General features: G+C 40.3%; 1 protein-coding gene across 1 annotated transcript in view; it reads left to right on the forward strand.

Moving 5' to 3' along the window:
• The first annotated feature begins 3339 nt into the window (after nucleotides 1–3339).
• DDX1 (DEAD-box helicase 1) overlaps nucleotides 3340–22481 on the forward strand; it is a 34022-nt gene continuing 14880 nt past the window's right edge. The window contains exons 1-13 of the mRNA XM_068564266.1: nucleotides 3340–3446; nucleotides 6121–6172; nucleotides 6486–6549; nucleotides 7550–7579; nucleotides 8557–8653; nucleotides 10754–10801; nucleotides 12466–12549; nucleotides 12788–12871; nucleotides 13240–13316; nucleotides 13888–13960; nucleotides 15874–15950; nucleotides 16063–16177; nucleotides 16898–17036. Of these exons, the coding sequence (XP_068420367.1) occupies nucleotides 3431–3446; nucleotides 6121–6172; nucleotides 6486–6549; nucleotides 7550–7579; nucleotides 8557–8653; nucleotides 10754–10801; nucleotides 12466–12549; nucleotides 12788–12871; nucleotides 13240–13316; nucleotides 13888–13960; nucleotides 15874–15950; nucleotides 16063–16177; nucleotides 16898–17036 (956 nt within the window). The 5' untranslated portion in view covers nucleotides 3340–3430. The remainder of the gene's footprint in view (nucleotides 3447–6120; nucleotides 6173–6485; nucleotides 6550–7549; nucleotides 7580–8556; nucleotides 8654–10753; nucleotides 10802–12465; nucleotides 12550–12787; nucleotides 12872–13239; nucleotides 13317–13887; nucleotides 13961–15873; nucleotides 15951–16062; nucleotides 16178–16897; nucleotides 17037–22481) is intronic.

Below are 22481 nucleotides of genomic sequence, written 5' to 3' on the forward strand. Positions count from 1 at the left end.
CAGAGAATTCCTCAAGGGTTGTTTTTGATGGTGCCTTCATGACTCAAGCCAAAGTCGCCTCCATCTTGGAGCCTCGATAGGTTTCTTATTGCTCTATTCCAGAACATTTGAAAAAATTTTCTGAGTGATTCATTACACAAAATCTATACTGATGGATCTCTCATCTCCTTTCTTTTCTGTACCTGTTAGGTATGTGTTGGGTGGCAAGCCAGAGAGAATTAACAGTGGCTCAACTACATAACGCATTCTCCAGCCACAAGAGGTCTTGAGGCAGACAGACCTGGGCTGGTAGCTCACCACCATCATCAAGGATCCAAGCTCCTCCTATTTTCTGCTTCAATAGCTTTAGCATGAAGCTTTCATCTTCAAGGCTCATCACTGCCTTTCCAGGTACCACGTCCATATTGCAGAGCACGAAGAGTATCTGCCAGTCAGATCTTTCTTTTTCTTTTTCTTTCTTTAAGGAAATCCTCTCTATACTCTCAAGGGCCTGGGTATCTCAAGGACCTGTTTCGTAGGCCTGACTTTGTAGCTGCAAATCCATCTGGTCTACAGTGGCCTATAGTACAGCTTACTTGAAAATTCAATACATAACACAATCTCTCTGGGTGTATGGATAATACAGCAAAATTCCACCATATGTGATTGGCTATGGGTCCAAAAGGTCCAATTACCCAACCCAATAAGATGCTGGGTTATTGTGAGGTTATAGAAATAAATGTCCAGGGAAAAGTCCCAGCTGGGAGTTTTACGTCCCTTTCAACCTTTACCGGGATCAACTGCAGTTTGGCGCCACCTAGTGGTGGTTGTCTTCCTACCTAATGATTTATGTAGGTGGGTTTCTGGAGCCAGGCAAGGATTCCAGGACTGTCTCCCTGATAGTATGTGCCCATTTAATCAGCCTGTTTTGGGCAGAGTGGACCAGCAGGATACTGGACTGGGGACACCCATCATTTATCTCTTGGTTGGATGAAGGGGCTGCCTGCCACTTCTTTGCCTGGCCTTGTCCTACCTGCCAAAGAGGGGAGCCAATCACATTATATCCCAATTCACATTATTGAAGGTATTATTATATCTCTCTCATATTATATTTACTAAATAAGCTAAACTTGACAGGGAATGAGCAGAAAACATTATCTGTTACCTTGAAACCCTCTCTAGAGACTATTTTTTCCTCTGACCTAGATGGAATCTCCAGCATCTTCCAGAGTTTTTCTGGTCACTCCCAGATAACGAAATGTTGCCTGGCTATTTTCATCACAATTATAGTCTCATTTCTGTAATTAAACTATTGGGTCCAGTGTCATGATCATAACTCACAACTTTAACCAAAATGACAGCTTCCTCCCTCCCCAGTTTATCAATGTGGTGAAGGATGCAGTCAATCTCTTTCCTGCTCTCCCCTCTACCATTAGCTGTTGTTTCTGACCCTTGGGGAGCGGTAAAATCTGGGCAGGGAGGAGACCCACCTTTATTTGGCTGGTGCCTTTGTGATCTGAATCTGGCGCTCTCTGGCTCAATAATGCCCAAGGTCGATTTTTTTTTTTAGCTCAGGGGTACTTTTTGTTGGTTTCTTGGAGATTCTTCTGCTGGTATCCTCCAAATGCAACTTCCACGAAGCAGGTGATTTCTGTCCTCTGGTTAAAAGGTATGAATAAAACAGGGTCCTTTGGGGGTCTGTCTGCTGCATCATTTAGCTTCTGCAGGCAGCCTTCTTGGGCACATTCCCCCCTTTTTTTTTTTTTTGGCTGCATGGCATGTGGGATCTCAGTTCCCTGACCAGGGGTCGAAACTGCGCCCCCTGCATTGGAAGTGTGGAGTCTTAACCGCTGGACCACCAGGGAAGTCCTGGGCACGTTCCCTTTGAAGAGAGCTTCAAGTCCACTCTCCACAGGTCCAGTTAGCCCTGGGTGGAAAAAGTCACACATGTTTCCCCACAGTTGTTGGAAAAGTGGTCTGCTCCTACAGCCGCCTTCTCTTCCCTCTGGCTCTTTTCCTGCCCTGCTGCCTTGGGGCCTTCTAGTCACAGCTTCTCACAGCATGCCTTCTGCTTCCCAAACTCCTGAGATCAAAAGTCCTCCAAGTAGTCCCCTGGAAAATGCTTTGTCCCTTGACAGAGGAAAAATACGGCGTACGTGGCATCTATTCAGAACTGCTACATTGCCTAACTCTCAGGGGGTATCACATATAAATTTATACAAAATATAATGAGAATATAGAATATCATGTGAATGGTGCCCCCTGGAGGTGCGAAGCTGCAGGCAGGCCTGACTGTATTGTCCTTGTTGGAACTTTAGGTGAATCCTATTACATGTAATAGTATAAGAATAGAGCTAACACATATACTGTTACCACGTGCTGTGCACGTGGTGCTTTACCTATTTTATTCAAGCCTCATACCAATCCTTCAAGATAGGTACTATTATTCATGGTTATTTCACAAATGAGTAAACTGAAGCCCAGACTTGTTCAAGGTTACACAGCTAGCAAATGGCAGGGCTAGAATTCAAACGCAGGGAGTATGGCTCCAGAAGTTGTAGTTCTAAGTCCATCTAAAACATCTTGCCTGAGGGTTTGACTTTTCTCATGTCATTCTGGGGCAGGCTACACATTAGGTACAGCACGGACCCTGAAGTTAGGCGGATGTGGCTCAGATCCCACGCTGCCATTCAATAGCTATATGGCTTTAGATAAGTTACTTAATTTTCCTGAAACTTAGTATCTTCGTCTAAAGATGCTAATACAATCGGACAGAGTTGTTGGCAGGATTAAACATTCATTTACTTTTCCCATCTTTCTGCAAAGAGAAGAGTCAAACTGTAAGGACGTCAAATAAACGTGAAATTATCAATACTCCATCAAACACTGGGGAAGGGAGGTTGGGAGACCGAAATCGGTCAAAAGTATTTAGTAAATGACTGTTGGGTGCCAGGCGCTCACTAGCGCTGGTTTTCTGGGCGATGAATTCAGTTCGTTCTCTCCAGGTTGTTCACACACCACAAAGCCCTGCTTATCTCTAAGGGGCTGCGGGGTCTGAGTGAGGCAGCAGAGATGGCACAGTTTTGCTGTCAGATCAGCCTGGGCCACTGTGTGACCCTCATCACGTAACGTCTGCTTCCTTGCATGTGGAAAAGTGCTCCTGATGACACATAGCATGCTCTACATAGAAGGTAACTCTGAGTACGTCTGATGATGACGGGTCCTGGCTACTTAGGAAAAGCAAGGGGCAGCTGAACTGGGTCCGCGCCGTGAGGTCCGCGGCGGGTCTTTTCTTTGGCCGGAACAGTTCTTTCGGAACTGGGTCCTTGCCGGGACTTGGAAAGCGGCACACGCGGGCCGGGGGCGGGGGCCGGAAGCGCCGGCCGCTACCGCGCCGCGTGTCCTTTCGGAGGGAGGGACCGCGAGCTGAATCGCGGAGGACGGGGCGAAGATGGCGGCCTTCTCCGGTGCGTCTGCGGAGCTGGGGCTGGAGCGGGCGGCCCGATGCACGCCTCGGCCCTGGGCCGGCTGGAGGGGAGCCTTTGGGGCGGGGGCGGACAGGTGCCGCGCGGGACAGGAGGGAGCTGTCCAAGGCGGTCCCCTCGGTCCCCGCACTGCGGGCGGATCAGTGGCGGCGCGAGAGGCCCGATCGGTGCGCCTCGGTGTTGCAGGGAGAGCCTTTCCCTCCAGGTGCTGGCCGGGCTGGGCCTCCCCGTGCTCGCTCTCTTCTTTCTCTCCTTCCAGTTTCCCTTCACTCGGCTGTCCTGCCAGGACACCCGGGGCTGCGAGAGCGATGCGGCGGCGTTGCTGCGGCCGCTCTCGGAGCCCCGGCCGCTTGCTCTTTGACGTGGCAGTGGTGCTCACGAACCCTTTTCTGTCCGCGCCCGATAGGGGCTTGGCCTGGCCGAGAAGCAGCAGGGCGCGGGGAGGGGTCAGTTGGAAATGACCATCGTGCATCTAGTTTTTTTCAGGCCCTTCCAAAACTAAAAGTTCCAGGCACAAACCTGATATTTATTTGTTGTTAACCTCTATTATATCAACAGTAACGTTGAATATCTAAGCTAAAGGGAAAGCATTTTCGTCCGCGTACACACGAGCCCATCACAGATTTTGAAAATCGTTGTTTATTTGCGGATGATACCCTCCTTTATTCCAAACAGGAATTTTGGGTGGCTTACCTAACCCGACAGTTGTTTTTCTCTTTTCCTTTATCATCCTTCCTTTATACATCCACAGTTTTACAAGTTGCAGTAAGCCTTACAGACTAAACGTTGTACATTTATATAGCAATAAATGTATCAAATTAGGGCTACTATGTTTTAATATTGTTAATCTATTAAGATGACTTCAGATATAACAGTATTGTACTTTCTTCATTTTTCTCCTATTAGAACATTAGGAATTCCAACTTTTTAGTCGTGAGAGAGGATTTCTGATTGTTTTAGTTGCATTTCATAATAGGCAAGGGGGAATCTGCTCAGCCTGGAAGCTGTTTTTGTTTCCCCAGCTCTCTCCTCAAACAAGATTTCAGAGCCAAGGTGTGTAGAGCAGTTCCAGGTTGTCATTTTATAGGTTCACTTCTTTGGGAGTCATGCACAGATTTCAGGAATATTAGAGTAAAGGACTAGAAGAGTCTGTGATGTGAAATAAAGACAAAAGTGGAAGTAAAGAGCGTGAATATTCCTATTTTTCTTTTGAGTGTTAAAAATGTTCTGTTTAAAGAAAACATGGTTTCAAAGCAAACCTGCAGAAAACATGACCAGAATGGAACAAGAAATTGCCTGGAGTTTGCTGAAAGCTGTCTGTGGTTGCTGCTTGCAATAGAATAGTTTCACAAGCAGCTTCAGCTTGCAGTATTCTGTATGCAGCATATTGAAGACCATCACTCCCTTTTTTTAAGCAATTTGCGTTGTAGGAGAGAGAATACACCTAGACTTTAATGGGGGCAATTTTTAAAAAGGTCAGCTTGGATATACAACTTTTGATCTCGAGTAGATTTTCAATCTGTGGATTTTTCTGCAGAGACTTCGGGGTAGGAGAGCCTGCCTTTTTGAAAAAGATTTTTACACTTTCCCATGTCATCAATGTTTATATTAACTAGTTTACTATACAAAATGTTAGTGTTGTGTCTATTGTTAATTGCTAGTATGTGTCTTCTCACCTGATGCAAAGAAAAAGCTACTCTTGCAGTGGATTGTAGTTTTATTTTATGCCTTTTCACAAATGATTACAAGAAATACAAAATTTCCAAATAGATTATCTCTGGGGCTTGGGTATATTTGAGTGTTGCTCATTTTTTAAGAGAAATATATACTTTTGTAAAGATAACAATAATAAAAGCTACATTTTAAAAATGCAGACTTAAAAGAAAGATCACTTCTTATTTGGAAAGGAGATTTAAGTAATACAACTCATTATTCCATGTGTACCCTCTACAGTTCATTTGAGAAGTGATAAAATTTCAAAATCCAATCAGAAATAACCCAATCTATTCATTTAGGATTCACTTTGATGTAAATTACTTAAATATGTGAACAACTAAGAACAGAGTAGTTCTTCAGCTGACATTTCCAGTTAACCCAAGTTCTCACCAGCAGCCCCTCCCTTTTCAGTTTACCAGAGTTTTGATTATGACTGCCTATAAATGTGGGCTCTCTCTACTTGCTTATTCATTTTTCTCAGATCGCTGAGGGTATTCACATGGTCCTCAAAGAGTCAAGGCACATGATTTCCACATTAGGTGAAACAACCATGGTACTGGTCTAGAACTTTCTCTCCAACTCTGGCAGATTTTTCACCAGTCATAGGGAGGAAACACTCACTGGTGGATACTAGGTACTAAGTGATAACTATGTGCTGGATGCATTCATATGATTATCTGTAATCGTCCTGTATTCCTACAACATAAGCAATATTAGCTCCATTTTGTGTGAAGAAATAGGTTTATTTATAGCTTGCCTAAGGTCACATTGCTAGTGAGAGCTTGAATTTGAACTCAAGTCTTTCTCCAAAATTTATACTCAAGAGATACTATGTAACTGAGCTATGCTTCAAACCTGTTTCCCCATTGAACAGTAATTTTAAGAGCAATATGATTTAAGTTTAGTATGTGTAGTTTTTAAAATTAATTTTTGTTTTCAGAGATGGGTGTTATGCCTGAAATTGCTCAAGCTGTGGAAGAGATGGATTGGCTGTAAGTACCTCCATCTTTAAAAGCTTAAATGTACCTGTGACAACAATGTTTTTCAATTTAAATAGTGGTTAGTGTTTTTATCAAATATTTTTGGGCCCAGTTGGGTAAGTGAAATTCAGTTTTTTCCTGTGATTCTTTAAATCATAGAGTTTCCTTTCTAAACGTTGATATATTTTTAGCTGAAAAAGATTGGTAGTGTTTACCAAATAAAATTCTCTTTTAGGTTTATAATTTAACATGTCTTAATTAGCTTAGGTGATTCTTTTTTTTTTTTTTTAACTAACTAAAATTCTTCAAAATATGATTCTTTTAGTCTCCCAACTGATATCCAGGCTGAGTCCATCCCCCTGATCCTAGGAGGAGGTGATGTCCTTATGGTATGTTTAAATGTGGTGAGGTGGTTGGAAGCTGGGGAAACACAAGTCTGGGGCTGTTTGTGACCCACTTTAAGAACTCCATAGGCTTAAAAATGGTATTTTCACCAAATCAATTTTATTTGTTCACAAACATTTAAGATACCTATGCTACATTCGAAGTAATTAGGTAAAAGTTGTGGGGAACACAAAGGTGAATAAAATGCAGTCTTTGCCCTTCAGAAGCTTCAACCCAGTACCACAGTAAGACATGTACATGGATAAATGTCATACAAGGGAAAATGTGACACCTGCCTGAGAGGTGCAAAGTATGAAAAGATTCAGGTGGGGTCCAGTTACCCTTCTGCTTGAGGAATCATAAAGGACTCTGCTTGGAAGAAGTAGATTTTGGACAAGGGAAGATAAAGGAGGAATGCTCTCTAGGTAGAGAGCACATCAACACAAACTGTGAATAGGAGAATGCAGGATATGATCCCAGAGTAATTCACTTCAATGGTAGCATAAAATACATGTGTCTGGGGTGGAGAGTGTAACTTGAGATAAGATGGGAAGTATACAGTGGGTCAGATTATTTGTGGCCTTTCTTAAGTGTCATACTAAAGAATTTGGGTGTTTGTTGGCAGTGTGGATCATTGGAAATGTTTAACCAGGGATGCGTTGCACGGTTAGAATTGTGTTTTTATGAAGACTGATTTGGTAGCAGCTTGTAGTGTAGCTCTAAGACATGAGATACTGTTAGGATACTTTTGTAACAATCTAGGTTAGAATAATAAGGGTTTAGATTTGAATGGTAGCCATGGGAAAATAAAAGGGAGAACAGATTTTTGAGGGAATGGAAGAGAAATGGCAAGATTGGCAATAAAGTTGAATGAGGAAATCTGAATAATCTGGAGACACTGTGGAAATAAAGGTAGCTCGTGAATTGTTAAAGATTTCTATATGGTATCACATTAATTTGATTTCCTTAACTGACAACTTAAACTTTTTTTTCTTTTTCATTTAGGCTGCAGAAACAGGAAGTGGAAAAACTGGTGTAAGTAATAAACTTAAATTGACTTACTTTGTAAGAGTTGATTTTATTTTTCATGAATTTATTTTATTTACTTATTTTTGGCCGCGTTGGGTCTTCGTTGCTGCACGTGGGCTTTCTCTAGTTGCAGTGAAGGGGGGCTACTCTTTGTTGTGGTGCATGGGCTGCTCATTGCAGTGGCTTCTCTTGTTGCGGAGCACGGGTTCTAGGTACATGGGCTTCAGTCGTTGTGGCACGTGGGCTCAGTAGTTGTGGCTCGCGGGCTCTAGAGCGCAGGCTCAGTAGTTGTGGTGCATGGGCTTAGTTGCTCTGCAGCATGTGGGATCTTCCTGGACCAGGGCTTGAACCTGTGTCCCCTGCATTGGCAGGCGGATTCTTAAGCACTGCACCACCAGGGAAGCCCGTAAGAGTTGATTTTTAAAGCAACTTTGAACAGTGGTTTTTACTTTGAAATATTTAATCAAATATCCTCCTTCCAAAATGTAAAAAGTGGTTGCTTGCCACAGAGAACAATATTTTTGTTGCCAGCTCATTCTGAAATAAGATTTATAAGAGTATGGCTTTAAGAATATAGTTTAAAACTGGTCTTGGAGAAAGAGTTACAGTATCTTTAGTATTTATACTCACTTCTGAATTTTAATGCAGTGGCTCTAGTGATAAAGAAGTTGCAAATAGAGGTTGATCTCCTGTTGGCCTAGACTAGAGAAACGGTTTGTCAGAATAATATTTATCCTTTTTAGTTTAGTTCATTCTATGGGTCCCGATTGTTTATTGTTTTGGGCTATCAGCTGGTTCTTATTTCCTTCATTCAGTCAACTCTTGTTATCTTACTGGTATTTTGGGTTTGGGAAAATTGGAGCAGTGCTCAGGAATATGTGTCATTATTTAAGGTGCGTGCATGATTTTTGTAATTCATATTGATTATTGAACTGTCACTGATATCTGAATGCTAATATAGAGAACTCTTGTTTCTTTGCTAGGCTTTCAGTATTCCAGTTATCCAGATAGTTTATGAAACTCTGAAAGACCAACAAGAAGGCAAAAAAGGAAAAACGACAATTAAAACTGGTGCTTCAGGTAATTTTTGCATATTATTAATTTCCTTTTGTATAAATTAGTAATTCTCATTCCTGGCATTTACAGATGTGAAGTTTTTTTTTTTATAAATTTATTTTATTTATTTATTTTTGGCTCCATTGGGTCTTCGTTGCTGTGTGCGGGCTTCCTCTAGTTGTGGCGAGCTACTCTTTGTTGCAATGCGTGGGCTTCTCACTGCGGTGGCTTCTCTTGTTGTGGAGCATGAGCTCTAGGTGCGCAGGCTTCAGTAATTGCAGCACGCGGGCTCAGTAGTTGTGACACACGGGCTTAGTTGCTCCGTGGCATGTGGGATCTTCCCGGACCAGGGATCGAACCCGTGTCCGCTGCATTGGCTGGTGGATTCTTAACCACTGCGCCACCAGGGAAGCCCCAGATGTGAAATTTGAGTGTGCATTTTTATTGTCAACATCCAGGGGATGGTATTGTCATTTGGTGCCCTGGAAACCAGCGTTGCTAAATGTCATTTAGAGCATAACACTGAAAGATTGTCCCTCCTAAGATACTAACAGTGTTGTCTTTGAGAAAACACTGGCATTTTAGAAATTATATTTAGTTATTTTAATGTTTTTCTTAACCTGATAACTTTTTATGCATATATTGAAGATAAATTGGTACAGTATTTTACAAAGGCATTAAGGAAAGATTTTACAAATAGTTGATAGAGTATAAATCCATGGTGGTAGGAAATATTGCCTTCTACAGGGAAAAGAGGCATGCATTTTCCTTTAAGGTAAGAAAGAAGGAGCCCAGGAGGTTGAAATGTAAAGTGTACCTTTTAAAGTCAGTTTCTTATTTTCAGTCCTATCTCCATGGAGATTGGTCCTGTCTGTGCCATGAGCAATCTTACATTAGTTTTCTCATCCTTAAATTTTGTTGCTTTTATTAAATGGTTTCTGAATTCCATTCTATCTTGAGTAATCTATGGTTTTGTTATATTTTAAGTCACTTTTGTTTCATGATACAAAATAGGATTGTGACAAAATTGCAAGCTTAAGTGGAGTGAGCTGGCATATCAACATTTTCTTCTCAGTAGTTTGAAAGTAACAGTGTTACATAGTTTGTAGAATGAACTCATTTGTAAATGAATTGTGAGATAATGGATATGAACTATTTAGACTATTAGTCTGTTTAAAAATAGTCTCAGAATTTGTAGCAACTATAAACCATCATTTATCAGAGAGAGTGATGAAAGAGAAGGATTCTATCTGCTTCCACAGAAGGGTAACCAGAATGGTTGTAGTTCCAAAAATCATGTCCTATTAGGAGTAAGGAAGCTAGATATTTAAACATGGAGAAACAAACAAAAAAGGGAGGTGGTATAATTGTTAAATCATTGTTGGGATCTGGAGAGAGAATAATTGTTCTAGAAAATACTGTTTAATTCCTAGTAGCTTGATTGAGCCCACAATGGATAGAGACCCTCAAGAGAACGTTACTTCTCCATCATTTCAGGTGTTTAAGCAGATGATAGATATCATTTGACCAGAAATAACCTAGAAAAGATTTCTACCTTGGGTGGAAATTGGGCTTGAAAACACATAGCATTCTCTTTAGCTATTGTGATTTTTTGATTATCCAGACTCTTAAGATGTTTTAGAAAAGGAAAATGCCAATCCCATAAAAGTGAGGAGGAAAATATTTTGTGACTTATGAATTATTTAAAATAAAGGACTTGCTTTTCTTAATGATAATGATAAAGTGATAATTAGATTCTGCTATGTTGGTGGGTTATTTTCGTTATGATTGAAGTCACCAGAACTTCATTTTATTAATGCTTTCATAGTTATGACAAAGATCAGTGCCATCTAATAAAAAGGCACTGAAGCAAGTGAGCAGAAAAGGTTGCCCTGGATGGGCCAGTGACTATTATTTTTGGCTTGTTTCAGTTTTCAGTTTCAGTTTTGCCTTTAATAAAAACAGCAACAATTTTAATCGTACATTCCAAATAGTGTGTAAAACCATATTGGATCTAGAGGAGTTAAGATATCATATAAAATATAAAATATTTGCTTTATTTTTTGTAGAATGTTTTAAATTATGTTTGTTTGGGGTTAACTTTTCTTGTTTTAATTTGCTTAGTGCTGAACAAATGGCAAATGAACCCATATGATAGAGGATCTGCTTTTGGTAAGTGGATAGATTTTAGCAGCACATTTGTGATTCAGAAACTTGTTTTTAATGCAATGTTGAGGAAAGATAAAGAATCCTTATAAACTGGTAAGGGGTTCTTGTGTTGACAGCAGATAAAGTGTTACCTGTTTTAGTAAGAAAGAGATAAGCAATCTGGAAAATGGACAAAGGATGTGAATAGGCAGTTCACAGAAGAACCAAATCCAAATGGCAATAAACATACAAAGGTCAAGTTTACAGGTAGCAGGGAAATGGAAATTAAAGTTACAGTGAATGTTGTTTTATACCCATCTGATTGGCAAGAATCCAAAAGGGTGATAACCGACTTACAGATTACTGCCTCTCTGGAAAGGAGTTTGGCATTACCTGTTAATATTTAAAAAAACATATATTCCTGGAAGGTCAAGCTCATTGGAATGAAAGTGCCAGTATGCAAGAATATACTTTCAAAGCTGTTCGATGCAACATTATTTGTAATGATAAAAACTGCCAGCAAAGTAAATGATACTGCTAGAATGGTAAACAAAGATTAGGGTGTATCCAAGGACTATTGTGTAGCCATTATGAAGAATAAGTCAGAACTGCAGAGTTGACTTGGAGGAATTTTCTCCAGGTGTCAATGAGTAAGAAAATCAGGATGCAGAGAAAGGTAAATGGGCCTTGAGGAATCATGACAGAAACAAACAACCCCATACTGCTACTCTCTACCGTGTGATATCTAATTTATGTAAAAGTTTATATATGTATATATGCATAAAGAATTTTAAATACAAAAATTTTTATGATTTACCCTTGTCAGAGAACTTTTTTAAAAGTTCAGAGGTTTATATAATGTACCCACATGAATAAGAATTTATACTTTGAATAAATAATTTAATTTCTTATAAGTGAAGGAAAATGTGTGACGAGATGCTTTTTTAAAAAATTTCTTCTGCATTCAGGTGGCGAATATGATTTGCAAGCCTGAATCAGGACAGAAGTTATAGTTTCCAGTACAGACAAAAGCCAAATGCATTACTTGACGCCAAAAAGCACCAATAAGCACTATGACTGACTATGATGTATAATATAGAACTTCATCTTTTAGAGCCCTAATATTAGCAAATAACAGCTACAGGGTTATTTGTTCAGGCTTTTTCCTGCTTTCCCTTTATGGTTTCTGGATCCACGGATTAGGGAACAAGCCAGAGTTTCTGTTTTTCTTTTAGTGTAGCATTCACTCAAGCTCTAATTTCGGCATAAAATCAGAGCAACAAGCATTGATGAGTGGGTGCTGCGTCATCCTTAGTATCCGTTTCTTTAAAGGACTCTAGAGAATAGTTGTCTAAACGTGTTGGTGATGCAGCTGCGGTAGTACAAGTCAGGTTAGGTGCTCTGTTGATGCCTTTTTAGAATTGTTGTGGTAAAATCCTGTCCTAGCCAACAGATAACAGTAGAGAAACTAGTCCTCAGTGTAAGCCACAGCCCTCCAGGGGATGAATGAGGGCAGCTACTCATGGGGACGACATTGCTATCCTTCAGGAATCAGCAAGTCTCAGTCCCTGGAACATTGCACCAAGTAATGAATTATCTTATTAGCGAGACTGAACGATACTTATTTCAGAATGCGTGATTTATGTAATCTGTATTGACATGGTTTTCTGTGTTTTTCTCAAATCCAGCAATTGGGTCAGATGGTCTTTGTTGTCAGAGCAGAGAAGTAAAGGAATGGCATGGATGTAGAGCTACTAAAGGATTAACGAAAGGTATTTAAACAACATTTGTTCTTGTCTGAACTTTTGGGGTGATGTATTAATACATGAACTTTCTTTAAAGTAGCTTTGAATCAAGGATCTGAAAAGATTTTTAATGTTACAAAAAGATCTACAATTCTTCATTTGGAAGATACAAATTGTTATTCAGAAACAACGGGAAAGTAGCTACATGGTAAATGAATCATAAGTGTATAATTTATATAAATCTCAAAGTATTTTGCCCTTGCAGGGAAACACTACTATGAAGTATCGTGTCATGACCAAGGATTGTGCAGAGTTGGGTGGTCTTCTATGCAGGCTTCCCTAGACCTAGGTAAGTGTTTCTAAAATAAACTGAATTTGTTGTTTTACATTTGTGAATTTTTAACATTTTATTTTAGTGGGGAGCAAAATAGTAAACTTAACCATACAAAGTTTATATTTAGAGACATGGAAATAATAATATTTACCTATACCCTCCTTGTTCCAAGAAAGATTTGAAGTACCAAAAAATAGATATTATAACATCATAAAATCAGGAGGAATAAGGTTAAGGGTATGAATGAAGTCAGTAAAGTTAGTATGCACTAATATGTACCACACAATACTGTGTAGATGCTTCAAATTGTCTTCAGCTTGTGAACTTTTATGGTGCTTTTAACTTTATTCTTACCACATTTATAAAATACTTTTAAAATCTAGGTACTGACAAGTTTGGATTTGGCTTTGGTGGAACAGGAAAGAAATCTCACAATAAACAATTTGATAATTATGGAGAGGTAAGTTGTATTAACGACATAATCATAGTGTTAGTAAGTTTTCCTGCATACTTACTTGATCACTCATGACATGACTGAGGGTATAGAAATGATTGTGAAATTCAAGTGAATTTTCTGAATATTTTCCATGGAAAGTTCAGATTGGGACTTCAGTGAAGAAATGTTACAAAATGAGAAAAATATTTTTCTTTTGTGCCATTTATTAGCCCCTCCAAAGTACATTACTTTGTTTTCTGTGTTCCCCCCATTTTGATTTTGGCTTGGACTTTAATACTTGTGTCGCTCTCATTTCTTATTTTGAATCATGTTAAATCTAAATATACTTGTTGTGGTAGCCGACATCTCTAGTAATGTGGAGGAGCCTTAATATCATGTTGCTTCTAAAAGGTCTGTCTGATGCTTCTACTATTGTATATGATATGCTGTACTAGGCATTTTTAAAATCTACATTAGAATTTAAGGAAGCATTATGCAACACTAACACATACTTTGGATGCAGCTATATTTGACCTTTTAACCTTATTTTCAATTTTGCTTTTTATTAACAGCACTTGACTTTTTGGTTTTCTAGGAATTCACTATGCATGATACCATTGGATGTTACCTAGATATGGATAAAGGGCATGTCAAATTCTCCAAAAATGGTAAGCTTTCTAGGGACCATTTTGTTAGAGGGTATATATGATATTCATTATTTGTGATTTTTTAAATTTCCTCACCATCTTCAGTCTTCTTTCTCTTCCTCCCTGCCTTTCTTTTGAACAAATACTTATTGAGCATTTGCTGTGTGCCAGGCATGCTGTTAGGTGCTGGAGATACAGCAGAAAATGGACTAGACACATTTATGTATACTTTTGTGGGGCTTAGCTACTGATAGGGAGAGACAGACAAATATATATGTTAGGTGGGAACAGAGGGAGAGTATAAATCCGGGTAAGGGGTTGGAGAGCATTCTGGGGTGGTCAGAGAAGGCTTCTCTGAGAAGGTGACATTTGAGTAGAAATATCTTGGAAGAGTATTTCAGGCAGAGGGACTAGTAATTGCAAAGGTCCTGAGATGAAAGCGTGCTTGGGGTATTTAAACAGTGAGGAGGCCATTGGGTCTGGAGCACACTGAGCATGGGGGAGGGTCGTAGAATCTTAGGTCAGTGAGGTGGTGAGGCCAGGCCATATAGGACCTTATAGGCTATGATACAGACTTTGACTGAGATTGGAAGCCATTAGGTTTTGAGTAGAGAATTGGCATCATCTGTCTTTAACAGTTTAACAGTACAATCACTGTGGCTGCTTTGTTGAAAACACTGGGTGGTGACAATAAGTAGGGAACCAGTTGGATGCTAAGAGTTCTGTTTGGGGCAAGTTAAGTTTGAGATACTTATTAGACATCTGAGTGATGAAATCAAGTAAGTAGTTAAATGTACAGTTAAGCTTTCAGGGGAGGGATCAAAATTGGAGATTTTGATACATCTTTGAGAGTTACTGGCTTATCTATGATCCAGTCATAGGTCTAGATGAGAGCACCTAGGGAATGAGAGTAGGTAATGAAGAGGAGAGATCTGAGGCCCAGGGTATTCTTTTTTTTTTTTTTTTTAAATTATTATTATTTTTTTTTAATTTTTAATTTTATTTATTTATTTATTTATGGCTGTGTTGGGTCTTCGTTTCTGTGCGAGGGCTTTCTCTAATTGCGGCAAGCGGGGGCCACTCTTCATCGCGGTGCGCAGGCCTCTCACTATCGTGGCCTCTCTTGTTGCGGAGTACAGGCTCCAGACGTGCAAGCTCAGTAATTGTGGCTCACGGGCCTATTTGCTCCGCGGCATGTGGGATCTTCCCAGACCAGGGCTCGAACCCGTGTCCCCTGCATTGGCAGGCAGATTCTCAACCACTGCGCCACCAGGGAAGCCCCCAGGGTATTCTTGTGGTTAGAAGTTGGCAAATTGAGGAGAATCCAGCAGAAGTGAATGAGGAGGGAAGCCAGAAGAGGTTGCGGTCCTGCAGTTCAGGTGAAGAAAGCTTTTGACGGAGGAGGGAGTGATCACATGGTGTCCAGTGCTGCTGACGGGTCTAGCCTAGAAAGATGAGGAACGAGAACTGCTGTGTTTGGCAAGTGGAGATCATCAATGAGCTTGACAAAGAGCTGTTGCGGTGGAGCGAGGGGTGTGTAGGGGGAGCCTGATTGGGAATCAGTTCAACAGAGAACGGAGTGAAATGAGGTGGACACAGTCAACATGGAAATCAGGCAGTTTTACTACAAAAAGGAGAAGAAAAAATAAAGGACAGATGGAGGAAGTTTTGAGCTCAGGGAGGTTTGTCTAATTCAAGTGTCTACTGGAAGCAATCCCGTAGGAAGGGAATAATTAAAATTGTAGCGGGGGAGAGGGGACAATTTCAGGAGTAAAGTGAAAAAGTGAAGAGGTTGGTATTAGCACAGCTAATCTGCAGTAACAGGAGGGGGAGTGTGAATATGTGTAGGCTGGTGGATTTGGTGGTGTGAGTGTGTGGAGGTTCTTTTCTGGTCGTTTTAATGCAATTTCTCTCTTTTTTTTTTTTTCTTAAAGGAAAAGACCTTGGTCTGGCATTTGAAATACCACCACATATGAAGAACCAAGGCCTCTTTCCTGCCTGTGTTTTGAAGGTAATTAGAGACATTTTGCTGTGATTATAAGCTACTTTGATCTTCATTATTTCATATTGGTTAGTTTGCTCTTAGGTTAAGCATTTTCATTTTCTCCTTTATTCAATGCTAGAATGCTGAACTAAAATTCAACTTCGGGGAAGAAGAATTTAAGTTTCCACCAAAAGATGGTTTTGTTGCCCTTTCCAAGGCACCGGATAGTTTCATTGTCAAATCACAGCACACAGGTATAGCACCTGAGAGGGTAAAGATTTCAAGAATGGGGTATTGAAAACTCCAGTAAGTAAGGCTTCTTGTAGTGAGGTACAGATACCCCCCTTGCCTGTTTGGTCATGCATCTTTATTGAACATGTCAGTAAAATTCAGTTTCAAAACCTAATTCATAAACCCCAAGTATTTGGTTTCAGTTCACGTGTTTTGGGGAAGCTGGTCATGATGATGATGGTATCCAGTATTTATAATGTGTGTGCTTATTAAGTGCCATGGCACTGTGTTAAGTGCTTCACCTGCATTATTTAGTCTGCATAACAACCCTGTAAGGTAGCTTTATAGACAAAGAACTTGAGGATTAGGGACTCGAAGTCGCTTGCGCAAGGTCACAGGACAAGTAAGTGGTAGAACTGAATCCAAATCCAAGCAGCCTGACTCCAAAGCTCCCACTCTCACCCCACTGTGCTGCCTAATCGCTTCCAGTTATTTAAAGAAAGTACATTTCATAGCTCATTTAATTTATCACAAAGCATATAATCCATTAAAATTACTGCAAGTAGATTTAAAGAATCTGTAGTTCATTTTAAGAATCTTTATTTTGTTTAGTTTGACTATCACCTATACCACTTGACAATTATTTAAAATTTTGATACTGGAGTATTTGTGCTCGTGTTTTACAAATCAAGGTATCATGAGGTGTGATCTGAATGTATTCTAATCTTCTTTATTTTCTTAAGGTAATGCTCAGGTAGCACAAACGAAGTTTCTCCCCAATGCTCCAAAAGCTCTCATTGTCGAACCTTCCCGAGAGCTGGCTGAACAAACTTTGAATAACGTCAAGCAGTTTAAGAAATATGTCGATAATCCTAAATTAAGGTAAAGCTTCCTTTTGTGCTCAAATGCCTGTTGTCTTTAGGTCTGAGGTGTTTCAGAAGAAGAGTAAAGTAGGAAAAAAATGAGGTAGAAATTCAGCGTGTGTACATATGCATGTGTATGAGTTTGTAAATATATTTAACTTTGACATATAGTAACAATTAGTTTCTATATAAAACTACTGTTTAAGTGAGAAGAGTTCTATTAAAAAAAGTAAATTGAGGGACTTCCCTGGTGGTGCAGTGGTTAAGAATCCGACTGCCAATGCAGGGGACACGGGTTCGAGCCCTGGTCTGGGAAGATCCCACATGCCATAGAGCAACTAAGCCCGTGTGCCACAACTACTGAGCCTGCGCTCTAGAGCCTGTGAGCCACAACTCCTGAGCCCGTGTGCCACAACTACTGAAGCCCGTGCGCCTAGAGCCCATGCTCCACAACAAGAGTGACCACCACAATGAGAAGCCTGCGCACCGCAATGAAGAGCAGCCCCCGCTCGCCGCAACTAGAGAAAGCCCATGCGCAGCAACGAAGACCCAACGCAGCCATAAATAAATATTCTTAAAAAAAAAAAAAAAAAAAAGTAAATTGAGATTTTTCCTGTGTCTCTTATATAAAATAAGAGTCATGGTTTGCAAAACAGTTATCAGAGTAAAAATTAATTTTTTAAAGGGAACATTTCATTTAATGTTAGCTTCATCACTTCATTTGCATAGAAAATGTATCACTCTCTGTCTAGTGTGTTGGTAAACCTGACTTGGTGAGGTTAATTCTAGCCTGTCTCCTAGTGGTGACCATCTTCCCTGTGGGCATTCACACTGGTCACTCCAGTTCGAGGGCTCTTTCTGCCATTGTGGGGGGACCATAAGTCTAGTGATCTTGGGGAACTTCTGGCTCAGTAGCAATCCCTTTTTTTTTTTTTTTTTAAATATTTATTTATTTATTTATGGCTGTGTTGGGTCTTCGTTTCTGTGCGAGGGCTTTCTCTAGTTGCGGCAAGCGGGGGCCACTCTTCATCGCGGTGCGCGGGCCTCTCACTGTCGCGGCCTCTCTTGTTGCGGAGCACAGGCTCCAGACGCGCAGGCTCAGTAATTGTGGCTCACGGGCCCAGTTGCTCCGCGGCATGTGGGATCTTCCCGGACCAGGGCTCGAACCCGTGTCCCCTGCATTGGCAGGCAGATTCTCAACCACTGCGCCACCAGGGAAGCCCCAGCAATCCCTTTTAATCTGAGGAAAGCCATACCATATAAGTAAACTGCTCTGTCAGTTGATTTGACACTTGATTTTTATTAATTTTTCTTACTGAAATATAATTCACACACCATAAAATTCACCATTTAAAGCGTACAATTCAGTGGTTTTTAGTGTATGGTCACAAGGTTGTGCAGCCATCACCACTATCTAACTTCAGAAACTCTGAATTATTGATGTCCCGTGGGCCCATCTATTTATTTATTTATATTTTTAAAAATCTTATTTATTTTGATGTCTGAGCTTTTTTTTTTTTCCGACTGTGTTGGGTCTTCATTGCTGTGCGCGGGCTTTTCTCTAGTTGAGGCGAGTGGGGGCTACTCTTCGTTGCCGTGCGTGGGCTTCTCATTGCGGTGGCTTCTCTTGTTGCGGAGCATGGCTCTAGGCGCCACGGGCTTCAGTAGTTGTGGCTCACGGGCTCAGGAGTTGTGGCGCACGGGCTTAGTTGCTCCGCAGCATGTGGGATCTTCCTGGACCAGGGATTGAACCCGTGTCCCCTGCATTGGCAGGCGGATTCTTAACCACTGTGCCACCAGGGAAGCCCCCCATCTTTTTAATGTTGATCTTTCTCATAAGTTAAACTTATTCAGGGATAAATTTATACTTAGTAAAACTTTTTAGGTAAAATAATTCCTAATTTTGTCTTGATGATTGATGCATTTCACTCTTTCAGTAACTATTTGAATACCTACCATGTGTGAAGACTTAGGCTAGGGATCAAGATATAACAACAAGAATTCATCTTTGCTTTTATAGAATTATGTGCAGGAGTGTGGAGATAGTGTGGAAGGCAGAGAAACAACCAAAGTAATGTGATAAAATGCTTTAAGGATACGACAGGGAGAGTCACTACAGGAGTACATCACCAGAGCAGCTTCTTAGTGGAAGAGACTCAGAACTCTTCACAAGAGAGTGTTTTTGGAAGAATGTAAAATGCTAATATAAGTTGATTTTTGTGCTCTAATTATGTGTAAAGATTAACGTGCATCTGGACAAAGCCTGGAAGGGAAGATAGATGACAAAATCAATTTATTTGCTAAGATGGTAAAATTGTGTTACTCCTTTCGGTATTCAGTACAAATGAGCCTTTTCCTTGAAGACCCAGCTCAAGTCCTGGTCTTTCTGTGAAGCTAACGTGTTGGTGCCAGCCCGGTCCTTTCTCCCTCCTCGGATACGGCTGACTGTTTGCTTCCCCATAATCCCTATGCACTGTCATGTGTTAGTGTTTCTTGTTTTAAATGTGCATAGCTTTACTCGTCCCAACTCAGTTTTCCACTCCATGAGACGGGGGGCTGGTCTTTTACATTCCTCAACCCTACAGTGCTTTGCACACAAGCACAGATTGTTACGTGTATGTGTAGTTTTCTGCCAGATTTGTAGAAATAAATGTATCTGATCAGGAAAGTGGGTAAGAGTAAAGTTTTATAGAAGAAATGATAGATTTAGGACCATAGTTACCAAACCTGGGAACTAAGGGACCTTATTTAAAAATACAAATTTATTGGTCCCTCCTCTGGATATACTGAATCAGATTTTCCAGGGAATAGGAATTGGAGCTCTTTGTTTTTTAAGGAAGAATGGCACCTCTCCTCTTCCAGGTGATTCTTAAGTAACCAATCTGGCCTCTGGTGTTACCGGATTTAGGAAACATGGCTCTAGTGGTGCCAAGGTAATGGACATTCACAGGCTAGAAAGCTTTTTTTTTTAGAGAGAAAGTCTTTTTTTTTAATTAATTAATTTATTTATGGCTGTGTTGGGTCTTCGTTTCTGTGTGAGGGCTTTCTCTAGTTGTGGCAAGTGGGGGCCACTCTTCATCGCGGTGCGCGGGCCTCTCACCATCGCGGCTTCTCCCATTGCAGAGCACAGGCTCCAGACGCGCAGGCTCAGCAATTGTGGCTCACGGGCCTAGCCGCTCCACGGCATGTGGGATCTTCCCAGGCCAGGGCTCGAACCCGTGCCCCCTGCATTGGCAGGCAGACTCTCAACCACTGCGCCACCAGGGAAGCCCTTTTTTTTTTTTTTAAACACTGTATAAATCGCTTAAGATGACAGTAGGCAACCGTGAAGCTGTTTCTTTTCATCAGTCATAGAATTTATGAGACTAAGTGTTAACATCGTCCACTTTCCCAGGATTTTATGGTATTTTTTAAATGACTGATTAAATAAGAGTAAAATTAATAAACGAAGGTAGTTGATAGCTACTTCTGATTGAAAGTTGTCTGGCTGCCTCAGGAAGTAATTTTGTCTGCTATTTATAAAAAGGAGACAGAATAGCTATAGTGAGATATAATTCACATATCATACGATTCACTCTTTAAAGTGTACAGGTTGTTTTAGTTTTTATTATATTCACAGAATTGTGCGACCACCAAAACCAATTTTAGAACGTTTTCATCACCCTCAAAAGAAACACTACCTTTTAGCAGCCACTCCCATTTCCCTCACACCTGCCTATCCCTGGGCAGCCAGTGACCTCTTTTCCATATATAGAATTGCCTGTTTTGGACATTTTATATAAATGGAATTGGACAGTTCCAATGTGTGCTGTTTCATGACTGGCTTCTCTCATTTACCATAATGTTTTTAAAGTTCATGAGTGTTATAGCATGTATCAGTACTTAGTTCCTTTTTATTGCCAAAAAGTATTCCACTGTATACATATACCACGTATTTATTAATCCACTCATTAGTTTATGGATGTTTGGGTTGTTTCCACTTTTTGGCTGCTGTGCTGTGAACATTAGTATATAGACTTCTGTGTGGACATACATTTCCATTTCTCCTGAATATACATCCAGGAGTGGAATTGCTGGATCATATAGTAGCTTCACGTTTAACATCTTCAGGAACCACGCAACTGTTTTCCAAAGTGACAACACTATTTTACATTTCTACTAGTAATGTGTGAGGGTTCCAGTTTCTCCACATCCTCACCTTATTATCTGTCTTTACAGTTATAGCCCTCCTAATGGGTGTGAAGTGGTATCTTATTGTGGTTTTGGTTTGTATTTCCCTAATAGCTAATCATGTTGAACATCTTTTCATGTGCTTACTGGCCATTTGTAAAGTCTGTTCAGATTCTTTGCCCATTTTTCAGTTGGGTTATTTGTCTTTTTATTGTTGAGTTGTAAGATATATACATGTAGTGTTATGATTAGATATATATAATTTGCAAATATTTTCTCTCATTCTGTGATTCTGTGGGCTTTTTCACTCTCTTGGTAGTGTCCTTTGAAGTACAAAATTTTTAATTTTGATGAAGTCCAATTTATTTTTTCATCTGTTGCTTTTTTGTTTGTTCATCTTTTGGTGTTGTAAGGGACTTTGCCTAACCCAAGATCATGAAAATTTACTCTTATGTTTTCTTCTAAGAGTTTTGTAGTTTTAGGTCTTATATTTAGGTCTGTGATTCATTTTGCATTTATTTTTATGTGTGGCCTAAGGAAGAGGTTTAACTTCATTCATTTGCACGTGCATATCCATTTGTTCTAGCACCGTTTGTTGAAAAGACTGTTCTTTCCCCCCATAGAATTGTCTCGGCATAAGGCAATTTTTTTTTTTTTTTTTTTAGAGAGTGTATTTTATTATTTATTTTTGGCTGCGTCGGGTCTTAGTTGTGGTCCACAGGATCTCCGTTGCGGGGCGCAGGCTCCTCGTGGCAGCGCACGGGTTTCTCTCTAGTTGTGGCACGTGGGCTCTGTAGTTGTGTCACGCGGGCTCTCTAGTTGTGGCCCACGTGCTCGGTAGTTGTGGCACGCGGGCTTAGTTGCCCCGCGGCTTGTGGGATCTTAGTTCCCGGACCAGGGATCGAACCCGCGTCCCCTGCATTGGGAGGTGGATTCTTAACCACTGGACTGCCAGGGAAGTCCCAAAGTAATCTTTTTTAATCTAAACATATTTTTGGAAGTATTTGGAGTGAGAAAAATTCAAACACAAAAGGATATTCTGTGCAAAGGAAGTCTCCTTTCACCCCATTCCCCAGTTTTTGGTTATCAACCTGGAGGCAACTTTTAAAAATTAATATTTATATATTCTTTCAGAGTATATATTTTATACACATACAACCACATGTGTCTATAAAGGTTGATTGAAACCAGAGTTTGGGGTACCTGGAATTATCCTAATATAGAAAGGTATGTAGATGAGGACTTATGTTTTCTGGGTTCCAACCTTTCACATTCTCCTCAGTTACTTTCCCGT

Source organism: Eschrichtius robustus, chromosome 15 (assembly GCF_028021215.1).
Source record: "Eschrichtius robustus isolate mEscRob2 chromosome 15, mEscRob2.pri, whole genome shotgun sequence".
NCBI classification, from domain to species: Eukaryota; Metazoa; Chordata; class Mammalia; order Artiodactyla; family Eschrichtiidae; genus Eschrichtius; species Eschrichtius robustus.